General features: G+C 39.1%; 1 protein-coding gene across 1 annotated transcript in view; it reads right to left on the bottom strand.

The window, feature by feature from the left end:
* daam1a (dishevelled associated activator of morphogenesis 1a) overlaps window positions 1-10628 on the bottom strand; it is a 31586-nt gene extending 20958 nt beyond the window's left edge. Inside the window, exons 1-3 of the mRNA XM_078276758.1 lie at window positions 9941-10628; window positions 1068-1272; window positions 831-920 (exon numbers count right to left, since the gene is read on the bottom strand). Of these exons, the coding sequence (XP_078132884.1) occupies window positions 831-920; window positions 1068-1250 (273 nt within the window). The 5' untranslated portion in view covers window positions 1251-1272; window positions 9941-10628. The remainder of the gene's footprint in view (window positions 1-830; window positions 921-1067; window positions 1273-9940) is intronic.
* Window positions 10629-15309: the final 4681 nt, after the last annotated feature.

Genomic DNA, 15309 nt, shown 5'->3' with positions numbered 1-15309 from the left:
TTCGAACCAGTAAGCTACACGCTGAAAAGTTTTGGCAAGATTTGAAGAAAATGTGGATGGTGCAACAAGGCAGGCCTACTTGGTTCTGTTGGGGAATGATTGTAAAGATTTACAAAGAATATGTTTACGGCACTTACTCTCTAACTAGGGCTGCACGATGTGAGGAAAATCTCTAATTGCGATTATTTTGACTGATATTACAATTGCGATATAATCCACGATAGTGGAGGGCATTTTATTTTTGTATCACTATTCTTATTTTCCTAGAAAAATATTAAAATGATTTTGTTTTTAAATGATTATAGTTTGATTTTTTTCAAGGATCTGTACAATACAAAGATTTTTTTCTTTAGTCCGTAGGATACAATTTGTAGGCTGGAGCACCACAATACTTACGTAATTCAGAAGTGTTTGACAGATGTTATGCCTTTAACAAACATTGCCCCCCCCCCTGCAATATTTCCCCCCCCCCTGCGATTTTGATAAAATTGCGAGTAATTGGGACTCGCAATTTTATCTAACTGGGATGTTTTGGGACCGATTGGCAGAGATTGCTATGGGCAAAATACACCCCGCACCTTCCGGTGTGTCCATTTATATTCAATTCAATGTTCAATTTGTTCAATAAAAGAATGTTGGACATGATTTCCTTTCATTTGTTTTAAATTCAATAAGAAATGTGTTGTATCTGAGCAGAATACTAAAAGCAGCAGAACTGAGCACTTTATTATCGGTTTATTACTCGCATGTAATGTTGTTATCGCGATATTCAACAACGTTATCTCATATTTTCCTTATATAATGCAGCCCTAGTAGTTATAGTGTCTTACCATTTTCTTACTACAGTAGAGCTGCCATTTCTTCTTTGCTGGCAAAGAAAACATGGTAGCTCTGTGCTCATCTGTAAGGTCCAGTTCATCCTGAAGCAAAAGAAAGAAAGAAAGAAAGAAAGAAAGATAGAAAGAATGGGAAGATAGAGTAATGAACATAAGAAAAAAGCTGTTTGAATGGATGTTTGAAGGCACATAGGAATAATGTTTGGAGTAGGAACACGGACTTGTACTCACCACCAGCTCAGTGAACATTGAGTCCAGCTCTTGAAGGGGGGGCATGGGCAGGGTGGGCTCCAGTACAGCCATAGTCTTCATGTTATCACATATGGTGATCTCTGGTTGGTCACTGTCTTTGTAGCAGCAAGGAAACAGAAAGGACATGCCACGCCCCTGGCTGGGCTTCCCTCGGGACGCCATGGTTACTTCGGCGAAGTATTGACTAAAAGAGGCAAGACAAAAAGTATGAATCAAATGTGCTGTCATTTACTCCCTAATCTCACATTGCCAGACCCATCTCTGTAGAGTAACGTCTGACTACACCACAGTTACATTTTGGGATAGGAGAAAAACAAAACGCTCTGGGTTGTTTTCATTTCTTTAAACCAATCACAATCGTCTTGGGCAGCGCTAAGCTCCGGACGCAGCGACGGTGGCTCTGCTAAATAATCTCAGGAAGGAACTTGTTTTGGAGGAACATTTGCACCCCCCAAAAGAAAACGCTACATACAAAACAAAGCCGCGCGAGCTGTAGTTCCAATGAGACAACCTGTAGGGGGACCGAAGAGGGAAAAGTTACATAGTATGCCTTTAAATGTTCACACAATACAGTAACGAGAGCTATTTAAATTAGCTGGATACATGGTTCAACCTCATTAGCTTTTACCAGTGTATCACCGTGTGTAGGCCTACTTCATCTACAGCAATACCACCAATCAGTCCCAAAACGTCCCAGTTAAAGAGGAAATGCCTTAAACACATTCTACGAAAGAACCAAGCAGGCCTGCCTTGTTGCAACATCCAAATTTTCATTTTCAGCGTGTATCTTGCTAGCTCAAAGTTTGTTGTTTCCCGAAGAGAAGGGAACAGCAACACACAGAGAGAGGAAGGTGAGGGATATCTTTTTATTCTGGAAATGTACTTCCGTTTATCCAGACTATTTACTTCCTGGTACTGATTGTGTATTGTCATTTTGCAACAAATTCTAAATTGGCTTTGACTTTGAATGAAGTGTTGATAAGTTGCTCAAAAATGTAAAAAAACAAACTGAGCTAAAGGAGAACACCCACGAACATGCCTCTAACGCTGTGAATGCTGCACAAACAGTTGTCTCCTATCCATCATCACACGCAGAAACATACACACAAACACACACATTTGGGTGTGATTAACAAGCCACAACTGGAACAGGTCTTGTACACAGCTGAGTCATAAGGTGTGGTTTTATGCACTTCTTTCTCACAGTCCTCCTGTGTCTGAGCATTTATTTTAGGGTTTGAAACAGCACTTTGGTATGTTGGACCACGAAAAATAGTTTCAGCGTAGTTGTGTGAATAACAGCAACATGCTCAGGTCCTCTCACAGTCATACAGCAAGTTCTCAGAGTCACAACTCAATACCTTTTCCTGTACATTTTCTATCATATACTGTAGACGGCGACCAAATGACACAGTGTCCCTGATTAAAATGACTTCTCTGGGTTTGAACATTGTTGGAAACATTTGGATAATGTAAGTACACAACTCAACTAAATACATAAGAGGGGTTTATTCGTTTTTAGGCATTTTAATGCCGAAATGTTACATATTCAATCTTTAAGTACAGTACAGTGAATGTGAGTGAATGTACTTAAACCACCACTGGATATTTCTGCAGTAAATAGAGAAATGTTTGGGAATCTCCACAGTCAGTAACATTGATCCATGGGGAGATCATGACATCCATAGTCTGGATCAACGGAAGTACATTTCCAGGATATTTGCCTGACATCCGGCGCTGAATGTCCCTCTCCTTCCGCTCTATGTGGCTCCATTTACATTGCTACGTTTACACCTCGCATTCACACTACTCTGGCGTTTAAGAGCCCCTAAACTGGAGAAATTTCAAAACACTTCTGACCCCGTTTTGATTTGGAATCTGCAGGGTTGTGTTGCGGTTTCAACGGCCGCAAACGGAGACCTTTGGCAAAACTGACACTGACGCCAACGTTTCGCAGCCTGATTTGATCATGACGTCTCATTCTCTGAGACTAAGCTACTAACATTACTATGGCAACTACCAGCAACTGGCGGAGTATACATGCATCCTCCTGTTTACCCTGGCACCCGCATGCCCAGCATACCAGAATGATGATAAGATATGCATGTTAGTTTAAACTGAGATTAGTTCTTCTACTGGAGATAAAAACACTTGAATGTATGGAGATCACTTTTGGCTCTGAACTCTGCTTAAAAAACAAAACGTGGCAATGTAAATGTAGCCTGTGTGTTGCCGTTCTTAAACTGTTCGCTTCAAGAAACAACAATAAACTTGTGAATAAAATAAATGTCAAGTTTTGAAGAAAATTTGGATCGTGCAACAAGGCAGGCCTGCTTGGTTCTTTTGGTGAATGATTGTAAAGATTTACAAATGAATATGTTTACAGCATTTACTCTCTAACTGGGACGTTTTGGGACCGATTGGTGGGATTGCTGTGGACGAAGTACACACGGCGATACACTGGTAAGAGCTGATCAGGTTGAACCATGTATCCACAGCGCTCTGGAAATGGGCCAGGCAATGCGAGACTAGAATTGAATCAACATCAGATGGCGCTGTGCTCTAATTGCTTCACATCGGACACTTAAGTAGTGCAAAGATTTAACATTAAACACCATGTCTGTTCATCATGTCTATACTGTCCATGTGTAGCTACATACTTCTGAAACATTGTACCTGGACCCATACAAAAACAAACTAAACTAAAACTAGCAAACACACTCTGAAAAACTAGCTTAAATTGAACAAAAAATGAAATCCAAAACTAAAAGAAAATAAAAACTAATTGAAAATTCAAAACTATTACATGCTGGAACTCATACAACTGATGCCCACACTGTGAACCTTTGAGTTTACAGCTAATATCTCGCGGCATCGTACTGTTTTAATGTTATACAGGATAATGCTGTCAATGGCAATGCATTCTGGGAGAAAATAAAAATAATCCAGCGCTATCTGCGAATGTCACAGCTTACAGGTATTTTCTGTTAATACCAATGCATCTTGGGAAAATAAAGGAAAAGGCGGGAATGACACTGCAGCCAGTATATTACTGTAAATTAAAATAATACAGTAAGAAACTATGTCTATTTACAGTAAAATAGATTAAAATTTTAAAACTGTACGCATTAGAATGCAGATCGGGCCGCATTTTTCTGTCCGAGCCCGGCCCGCGTCCGACAGAGCAGTAACCGAACCCGGCCCGAGCCCGACAGTCATTAAGATATTTAAGTCCGAGCCCGACACAGTTAAAATCAGTTTTTTTCTCATACTAATGAGACACGTACGTTTTGTTTGTGTGGAAAGCTTTTATTAAGCAACTGTAGGAAGGCATTCAGAAATGTCAACAGATGAGCGCATCAGCGCACACGGGGCAACAAGCTCACGTTAACACAGGCGCACACCTACATAATAAGCTTTTTTAAATTTAAAATGTTCAATGCCTTATCGCGCTGATGTGACCGAGCCCGACCAGAACCCGAACATCATTTCTAAATATCTGTCCAAACCCGGCCCGGCCCGTCGGGTACCGTCGGGTCCCGACGTTTTCGGTTCGGGTATCCATCCTCTAGTACTACTGTAAATAAACAGTAGTTTATTGGCGACACTCCTGCCAGGATATTACTGTAAATTCAAATAATACAGTAAGAAACTGTCTATTTACAGTAAAATAGCTTAAAATGTAAAAACAGTATGCATACTGTAAATAAACAGTAGTTTACTGGCCATGTTGCTGCCAGTATATTACTGGGTTTTACAGCGCATGCAGGTTTAGTCGGTATTTGACAAAGTACAGCCAGTGTCCTTGCCTAAGTCACGTAACAGTGTCAAAGTAAGAATAGCAATGGTTGCTACAGGACTCTAATAACGACCAGCACTTTGTGTGTGTGTGTGTGTGTGTGTGTGTGTGTGTGTGTGTGTGTGTGTCCGCGGTCATGTTGTGTATAGATCGATGAACCGGTCAGCTCAGAGTTTGAAAGGGTTCAATCAATACTTTATGGATCCCTGGAGGGAGAGTGTGTTCTCTCTCTGGCCCCGCTTCCAAACAGAGGTCAAAGGTCAGTGTCAGCGACAGAACAGCACGGTCTCACTCAGGGACAACTGCAGTTAGAAAATGTCTGCTTCCCAACAACGATGTGGGTTGTTCATCGGTGGAAGAAATATTCAGATCTTTTACTTCAGTAAAAGTACTAATACCACATTGTAAAAATACTCTGTTACAAGTAAATGTCCTGCATTGAAAATGTTACTTAAGTAAAAGTATGTAAGCATCATCAGGAAGATGTACTTAAAGTATTAAAAGTAAAAGTACTTAATGCAGAAAAATCCTCACATTTTAAAAACTGGAAACGATCCAAACAGTGTGTCTAATGGTCTAATCAATTCAGCTGGACTTGTAGGCCGTTATATTGTTGGGTAGTTTACTTTATAATACAACATTGTATTTTATAAACTATGTGTTTTGTGTACAAAAATCTTAATTTGTAAAGTAACTAGTAACTAAAGCTCTCAGATGAATGTAGTGGAGTAAAAAGTACAATATTTCTCTCTGAGATGTAGCGGAGTAGAAGTAGATAGTGGCATGAAAAGAAAAGACTCAAGTAAAGTACAAGTACGTCTACTTGAATACGGTACTTGAGTAAATGTACTTCACATTTCACCACTGGGGTTGTTTATAAGTCGATTTATAGCAGTGGTGTCTACGTGATACGCAGGTATACGCAGTATACCCACTAAGAAAGCTCCAGGATTTCCATATACCCACTTAAAAATGTCCAATGACACGCAACAACATACTTTTCCATTACATTTTTGATATATTTTGAATTTTCATCTGTGTTTTTCTTCTTCACATAAGCTAAATAAAGGTATTTCCACCGTAAATTGGTGCATAAAAGTGTGTCCGTATACAGGAAATGAAATCGTTGTTGCTCAAAACTTCCCTGGTGGAGGACACCCTGACCCCCCACTATGATATGGCCCCCCCCTCCCCCAAATGCAGATTCTGGCCAATATAGTCGCCAATACATTAGACTACACCACTGATTTGTAGTTAGATAATGCTGCTCCCAGGTTCTAAAGCCTCCCGTTCCACAATGAAAGAATTTTGGGCAGCACATAGGCCTAATGGATGTAACTAAAAGACTTTTCTCAGATCTAATGATTGTAGTTGGACTTCTTCAGCAAGTTTTGTCTTGAAGCTTTTTGTGTGTTATTAATTTATTATCTGCTCTAGCTTTTCCAACGTTTCAGACACAGATGTGGTGATAACAACGGTCCAAAGTGATGTGAAAAAGAGACCACAAAATGACACAAACCGACTACAAAGAGACGCCAAACGACCACAGAGACCCAAAACAACCCCAAAGAAAACAAAAATGACCAAAAAGAGACATGACTACAAAGAGACACAAAATGAATGGGGAAATTGCATCTTTGTTTACTGATAAACGTCACATTTTCTTGAGGAAGGACGCCTAAACCCCCTTCTAAAAAGTCTTCCACAAAGCTAGGGAAAACACTGCAATGAGTCATATTTTTGCTATTGTCAACAAATCCAATGAGAAGCCCAAAACCAAAACTGTGTGAGTCTGTCCCTCAATACTTTCTGATTTCCCTACCTTGTCTGTGGCTCACAGGCAAACGTTACTCAAACATGGAGGGAATAATGTATTTGTTGGCCACTATTTTCTTGGGATGGTCTGACACTGATACCAGTATCGGAAAGGCCTCCGATACTGCCTAAAAACTGGTATCAGCAAGTACTCAGGTTTATGCACTGAACCGATACCACGTAATTTAGACCGAAGAAAAGTTAAGTTAAGTTAAGTTAAAGTAGTTTATTTATGTTCTTTTGCCGACTGTCAAACTGGATAGTAAACGAAAGTTCTATGGCGTTCATTGTTTTTGCTTGTTCGTGTTTCACACAAGGTTTAACCTGAGCCACAACAACATTTAAAATGAGCATTTCGTTTTTTGTAAAAGAGTGGGTTGTGCTGGGGGAATTTGGACTGATAATGCCTACATTCCTGAGGTTGTCAGCGGGCTTCAACGTTTTTTTAAGCCAAGGACCCCTTAACCCTTGTGTTGTCTTCTTTTCTAAATTTATCTATCTATCTATCTATCTATCTATCTATCTATCTATCTATCTATCTATCTATCTATCTATCTATCTGAGTTTCTTTTTAACAACCTAATTTTGATTACCCAAAAATAACACAGATGAGTCCATACAACGTGCGTCACAAGTACAACGAAAGATCCAATCTCCACTTTGAATTTTAGGGTGTTTTATTCAGTTTGAAAAAAGAAAATGAAAATGTTTCAAAACAGTATCCCGACTGAATGGTGACATATACCCTTCTGTGATTATCCTTCCTTTAATATTAGTCTGAATAATTCATCATTTCTGCATTTTTAATTCAAGAATTGGGTATAATTTCCTATAAATGAGGTTTATTGACCATAAATTCCCAAAATAAGTGTAAAACTAGTGGTAATAAGTTGATGTTAGTAATGTGTATAGACAGTAGTGAAAAACGTAAACGTTAAAAACATTGAAAAAAGCACCAAAAATGTCGAAAAAGAGACAAAAAACGTCAGAAAAAGTGTTGATTTTTGACCGGGGAGGATGAGAGGACGATGCATGGTCGAATGGAAAACAACACAAGGGTTAACTGTAAGAGAGACAGAGCAGGGCCCCTTACTACATATATTGTATAAAATTAAGTTAAAGCCTTTATACATACATGTTTTGTGTATGCATAGAATACTAAGCTATTAAAATAAGAATTGTTGGCATGATTTTATAAATCATGTTTTATGTTAAACATACATGTGGCACAGTGAATCCTCAGGATGAACTGTATCTGTGGATAGTGAGCATATCATCAGTGGGTTTTTTCACAAATTGGTTGATTTATATTTTCCTAATAATATGTTGGATTGGTGTGAAGACATTTTCATTTTTTGAAGAAAAAAAATTAACTGCTGTAACTGTGAGGACCCCCTAGGGGTCCCGGGACACCCCTTGTTGAAGATCGCTGCTCTAAAAATGAAATCCGTAAAATAACAGAAAAAGTTCTGGCAGCTCGTTACCCTTTTTACTTTTCCATTAACATTAACATTAAAAACAGAAATGTTGTATGTAGCTCCAGTCAAAATACGGAACATTTCCTGTCATTTAAAAGTCTCATACTAAGCTGCTCAGTTGGTAAACTTCTGCAAACGTTGGAAAAAAACTTTAAAAACATCCAAAAAGAAAAAAAAAGAAAAAAAAACGTCGGAAATACATGACAAAATGTCGACAAAAAGCACCAAACCCCGAAAAAAAGCGACCATAGTGGACTCTAATCTCCTGAAGAGTTGTCGGAGCACAAAATGATGAAATGTTAAAAAACAAAAACACAAACCGTCTATGGACAGTTTCTGTTAAAACATACAGTTGTACAACTGTTAATACACATATATTTCTTACAATAATAATAATTTATACTTTTTATTGATCCCCAGTGGGGATTTTACTTCGAATTGATTCAACAAATAATTGGCGATACCCAGCCGTAAAGATTATTATAAAGTGTTAAAATGAGACAACATTTATTTTTTTTAAATGAGCATTTAGTTTTTTGTAAAAGAGTGGGTTGTGCTGGGGGAATTTGGACTGATAATAGTTCTATTCCTGAGGTCATCATTCTCTCAGAGGGTTCAAACTCAGTTTCACTGAGTGCCACACTGGAAAATGGGAATGACATCTAGGGGCCAGACATGTAGTTTATTGACATGCTTTTATTTCATCGAAAAAGTCAAATATTTTTGACTGTATGATTGCATGTCCCATCTATTTTCACTTACAGTTCGCTCGACACAAAGCCCTTAAAAAGTCAGCAAAAATCAAGTAAAACAATCATCTGATCACATTTTTAAAAGCAGGCTACCACACAGCCGACTCACAGCCTGAATATGAAAACTCTCTGCTTCTGTAGGAGTCTCATGCTACGTTCCAGTCACAATTTGTAGCCCGTAAGTTACGACTTCAAGTCACGACTCACAACTTGGTAGCGTTCCAGCATGTCACCATCCAGATAAACTGTGATTGAGTGGAAGTCGGTTTAGTTACGTTTATGTACAGCAGATTTGGGCGTCTGATAATGACATTTGGCACACCGTCAAAGCTGGCTAGCTAAACATTGTGCCGTTGGCAGGGTTCAGGTTAGGCTAACTAACGTTAGCTCGTGGCTACCTAACGTTGACGTTAGCTAGCGCTAGCTGATACTAGCGATTTCTAGTCGGCGACATATTTTGGGCTTCATTTAATAAACATAACCTGTAGTAGTTCACAATCGTATGTGTATTGTTTTGATTACAATGTGCGGAGTTACTTTACGTTGCCTATTTATGTCTGTTTATTTCTATTTCTCACTGTTAATCACCGGCGTCTGTACAGCATCAACAGTGGGTCGCCATTGTTGTTTATGTGTGTGAGACGTCAAAAACTGTAACTGGGAGTAAAACGATCTGGTACCAGTTCACGGGTCGTAAGTTACGGGTTTGACTGCCGTTCCAGGGCACTTTCACGGGTAGAAGGTTGTGAAAACACGAGTTACGGGTTGCCTGAAAAGCGCCATCAAAGTCGACAAATTCAGTTTTGAGTGTTGCGCAAATGCAGTTTTACAAATAAAATGTCCATCTTTTTGGTTTGGCGCACATCTAGGTCGGCCAAAACTTATTGTGAAGCTAAAGTGATATGCGGGCCGCATCAAAACGTGCGAGGGGCCGGATTTGGCCCGTGGACCTTGAGTTTGACCCCTGTGCTCTACATAAAGTGTGTGGGATCGTCATGGGTTTCTTACCTTTGTGATCCACTTCTACGCAACGCGGTGAGATGCCGTGTTAAGCTCCGGGCGGTGTGTGTAGTCCATTCACAGAGAGATCAGTCACTCACTCTGCTCTCACTGAAACTCTGATGTCATTCCCAACATTAAAACAGCCGGTTATCCCTGAAGCCTACTCTGATATACTTCTGAGAACATGTTTGACATGTTCTACATAATGCAACAAATAGATAAGAGAGAGAGTATGAAACAAGGAAATAAAAAGTCAGAAAGTTGTACTGAAATCTTCGACTCCAAAGACACAGATTTAAACTTTCCTAAGATGACAATTACGACAAAAATAAACACAGATACAAAATCTGGAACTAAAAATCAGCTGGTGGCACTTTCACTAGAGCTGGAGTTGAATTAAAAATGTCCAAACAGAGTCTTCAGTTCATAATCCACAAGACGTTTGTTCAGTTAGAAAGTGTGTAGCCTAAATACAAAATCCAGAGTTGATTCAGACAGTTTCTTTTAAAGTTTTGGCAGAAACTTGCAGGTAGGTGTCCAAGAAAAATACAAATCCTCTTAAATGTAACTCCATGCTATCCGTACAACACCTGCTCTGGTCTCTGTATTCTTCTACTTCTTCCTTTTTCCATTTTTTGGAGTTTGGATCAGTGTCTGTGGTGTCTCTCTGTCCCTGTCAGGCAGAAACTGACAGTCTGGGCAAGAGAGTGGATTCCTAGTCCCGCCCAGACCTCACCCACTGTGTGTGTGTGTGTGTGTGTGTGTGTGTGTGTGTGTGTGTGTGCGTGTGCGTGCATGTGTGTGCGTGCATGTGTGTGTGTGTGTGTGTGTGTGTGTGTGTGTGTGTGTGTGTGTGAGAGAGATATGTGACAGACTCTGGACTCTAAAGTATTCAGATCCTTTACTTCAGTAAAAGTATGCCTACTAATACCACACTGTAAACAAAAAAAAGACTCTGCTACAAGTAAACATCCCACATTGAAAATGTTACTTGAGTAGAAGTCTGTAAGTATCATCAAAAAAATGTACTTCAAGTATTAAAAGTTGAAGTAGTCGATGCAGAAAAATCCTCACATTTTAGAAACTGGAAACGATCCAAACTGTTCTGTGTTTAATGGTCTAATCATTTCAGCCGTTATATTGTTGGGTAGTTTAATTTATAATTAAACATCATATTTTATAAACTACATGTGTGCAAAGGTCTTAATTTGTAAAGTAACTAGTAACTAAAGCTGTCAGATGAATGTAGTGGAGTAAAAAGTACAATATTTCACTCTGAGATGTAGCGGAGTAGAAGTAGATAGTGGCATGAAAACAAAGGACTCAAGTAAAGTACAAGTACCTAATATTTGTAAGTACAGTACTTGAGTAAATGTACTTAGTTACATTCCAGCACTGTGCATATATATTTGTTTTTTTCTGTAATAATATGATATTGGGAAGTAGGGGCAGGACAATATAGGCTAGGCATTATGCTTGTGCTTGATCCTTCTTGACCGTATCCTTTCATTCTTTTTTGTTTGGTGAAATCGGATTGATTTGTCTGCGTTTGTGTTTTTATCTGCTTTTGTTTTTTTTTACAATGTGCTGTTGATTGTTGGAGATAAATAAAAAAATAAAATTGTTCAGCCTGCTCTCATGTGATCGTGCTGTAATCACCAAACTGCGAGTGATGAAACTGTCATGGGAACAGACAGTCAGTGAAGAAAGAGGAAATGTCTGTCATTTAAAAACTTGTCCGTGCAGCTTTTAAGTGCCTTATCCAAACGTAACGATTGTGCCACTCCCTTTTTTTCCCAGCCCATGAATCTCATTGTTCTGTCCTATTTTTCTATTCTGGTCTCATTTTCATTAGTATCGCATTGCCAGACCTTCCTCCACAACGCTGCGGCGGAAGGTCTGGCTAGAAAGACGTGCTCTGGGTTATTGGCATTTCTTTAAACCAATCACAATCGTCTTGGGCGGTGCTAAACGCCAGACGGAGCCACGGTGCCTCTGCAAAATAGCCTCTGGAAGGAACTTGTTTTGGTGGAACGTGTGTACGTTCAAAAGTTGTTTTAGTCGTGCAACAGAAAACTCAGATTAGACAGATAGTCTAGCTAGGTGTCTGGATTCTTTTTTTTTAAGATTATTTTTAGGACTTTATTGACAGGGGAGCTGAATAAATGAAAGGGGAGAGAGAAGGGGGAATGACATGCAGCAAAAGACCGCAGGTCGGAGTTGAACCTGAAGCCAGGCCCACTGAGTGGAGGAGTGAAGCGTGAAGTGAAAATCCATCTGCAGGTAAAGACATCCGACATCCGGCGTGAGTCGCGCACCGGATGTCAGGCAGTTATCCTGGAAATGTACATCCGTTGATCCAGACTAACGCTTTGCTATCTACAATCAAATGGAAAATAAAATCTGTAAGAACCACTTGTACTCATTTATTTTTTCATTTCGTTTTGGGTTTAGGACGCCTGGGTAGCTAACCCGGTAGAGCGTGCGTCCATATGCAGAGGGTCAGTCCTTCGAGTACGAACTGTGGCCATTTGCTACATGTCTTCACCCTCTCTCCCCCCTTTCTTGTATACAGCTGTCCTGTCTATTAAAGGCTAAAAAAAAAACATTGGGGGGGTTAGACTCAGTGACTGTCGAAGGTATCGAAGGAAGTTGAAAGTAATGGTGTTATTTTCACATTTTCATCATTTAGTACCTTATCTTTTATTCATCTGTTCCTCATAAATGCATTATTTCATGTTAAGATTCAGCTGTTTGAATCACTTCTTTTATTTCAAAAGTCATAAATTCAAAATCCTATTTATCTGTATATATGGATATGAGTTTATTTAGTATGTCACAACCCGGCTCATGGAAGGACACTGAAAGGGGAAACCACACATGAATTGCAACTTTGAAGATGTATTCTGAGATTATATTCTCAGAAACCAAAGTCAAAACTCTGTAGAGATGGGTAACATTGCAGTGTCTGTGATGCATGCTTGAGAGGAATGTTGTATGGTGTAAATATGGAAACCAAATGTTACCAAAACAAACATAATGGAGGCAGTCAGAGCAGGTGAGTTAAATTCTGCCCGATGACCCTCAACTCCGCCCTCCCGGCTCCTGTGGGGAGAAACCGGCAGCTTTCCATTCTGCTAATTGTGTTTCTTCTTATTCGTTTTTTTAGTCATGTGAAAAAAACAGAAGTAGTCATTGGCAATGCAAATCGTATGGGCCTCAGGCTCCGTGAACTATGTTCCTTAAATAACTAAAAAGAAAATCACACGAGTAAAAGCAAAATCTGAATCTAAGACAAAAAATGAGGATGTTAAAGGGTAACTACCATTATTTTTTTTTCAACCTGGACCCTATTTTCCTATGTTTTTGTGTCTAAGTGACTGATGGGAACAACAATCTTTGACATTGGTCCAGTTTTAAGCGAGATCGCTGCAGTTGGCATCGGCGAAACAAGCTGCATGAATGAATGAATGAATGAAGATTAGTAGTAAGTGTCTGACAACATTATGGAAAGGATTTCTATGGAGGTCGACCTTTCTGTCAAAGAGTAAGATCCTTTTTTTAAACTTAAAAACATCCGCGAAATTGTGTTCGCTAAACCCACCAGACTCAATGTGAATAAACAGTAATTTTAGCATCGTAAAATACACTTCATTCAAAGTCAACAGAAACTAAACAAAACTATGAAATGCCGTTTTGGGTCGTCTTTCCACTTTTCCAACCGTCACAACTCTAGTTGTGGTTGAAATAAATACACAGTAAACCGGTTTACATGTGAAAATATGTTGGCTCTATACACGCTAAAAGTTATTTTTAAATGGAGTCTGGTGGGATTAGCGCTAGCGACTTCAGAGCTGTTTCTGGTTAAACAGAAAGATCTTAAATAGGTTTTAAAGGTCTATCTCGGATGGGATCCTTTCCATTATGTTGTCAGACACTAAGCATATTAATCTGAGCCTGTCAGTGGCAAAACGAGCATTTTTGTGAAGGTAAATACAAACTGGACAATTGCCCTATTAACTTACATTGTAGCTTGTTTCTCCGCTGCCGACTGCAGCGTTCACGCTTAATACTAGACCAATGTCAAAGATTGTTGTTCCCATCAGTCAATTAGACACAAAAACATAGGAACATAGGGTCCAGGTTAAAAAAAAAAAAAAGGTTGTTACCCTTTAAATTGAGTTTGTTTGTTGTGGCCGTAACACCGTTCATGAGAATGCGTTGCAGGTGTGAAAAATGTATGAAACTGAATGTAAAAAGGATTCCTGTTTCTACACATAGTTTGCCGAATCTACAGTATTTATGTAGACTTTGAAATATGTGGGCTTCTGCGAGACAGGGAATGTCTGATGAAAATCAAATTGCAGTGCTTTGGGAGATTGATCCATACGAGAGAGTAATGTTGACTCTTTGACGTCACACACACACACACACACACACACACACACACACACACAAATACCTTGATGATTCACTCTCTGTTTGTGTGAGCGTGTGTTTGTGTGTGTTATGAAGCCAGGTGACATTCCAACACACTTGTTATACTGATACAGTTGGCTGTTGCAGAGCAGTGCAGGGTGTTGTTCCTTTGTCTCCAGGCTGGGTAACGTCATTTTACATCGGATAATCCCATTATCTCTGAACCTCTCACAGGAACAGTTTGTTTCAAACCCTCTGCAAACATGATGTAGATATACTTTACTGTCCTGGGCTAATGGTCTGGATTTATTTAACTGTTAAAAAGAAGAAGAAAAAAATATTCTGGCTAAACATGCATTAATTGCAGCTGCTGAAAAATGAGCACAGCTCTCAAACTGTTGGTATTAGAAAGAGCATTACTGTCAAAACTGGTCTGCTACTGTTTAAGTTGATGAAGACTGAAAGGCTAAATTCCCCGCTAGCTCCCCCTGAAGGACACAGTTTTCATTACAGCCCACATTACAAAACTGTTGGGCCAACGCACACCCACAAGCTCATATATAAAATATGTAATGTGCTCTTTTGTTGCATGCAGCATACCTTGCACAAATAGTAACGTTTGTATTAGACCAGAGATCTTCAACAGGGGGTCCACAGAGTTACTGTGTATATATATATATATATATATATATATACATATATGTGTGTGTATGCGTGTGTGTGTGTGTGTGTATATATATATATATATATATATATATGTATATATATATATATGTATATATATGTGTGTGTCTGAAAATGGCATCAACATGAATCCAACATATTATTAGTAAAGATAAAAACCTTTTTTTTACGTACACATTGATCATAGGCTTACTGGCCTATAGCTAAGGTAGTCATAAGGTAGCCATCCACAGATACAGTTAAGTTTAAGGATTCACTGTGCCACACAAAGC

This window comes from Sander vitreus, chromosome 20, assembly GCF_031162955.1.
Source record: "Sander vitreus isolate 19-12246 chromosome 20, sanVit1, whole genome shotgun sequence".
Classification (NCBI taxonomy): Eukaryota; Metazoa; Chordata; class Actinopteri; order Perciformes; family Percidae; genus Sander; species Sander vitreus.
This window is presented reverse-complemented; position numbering and strand designations above follow the sequence as displayed.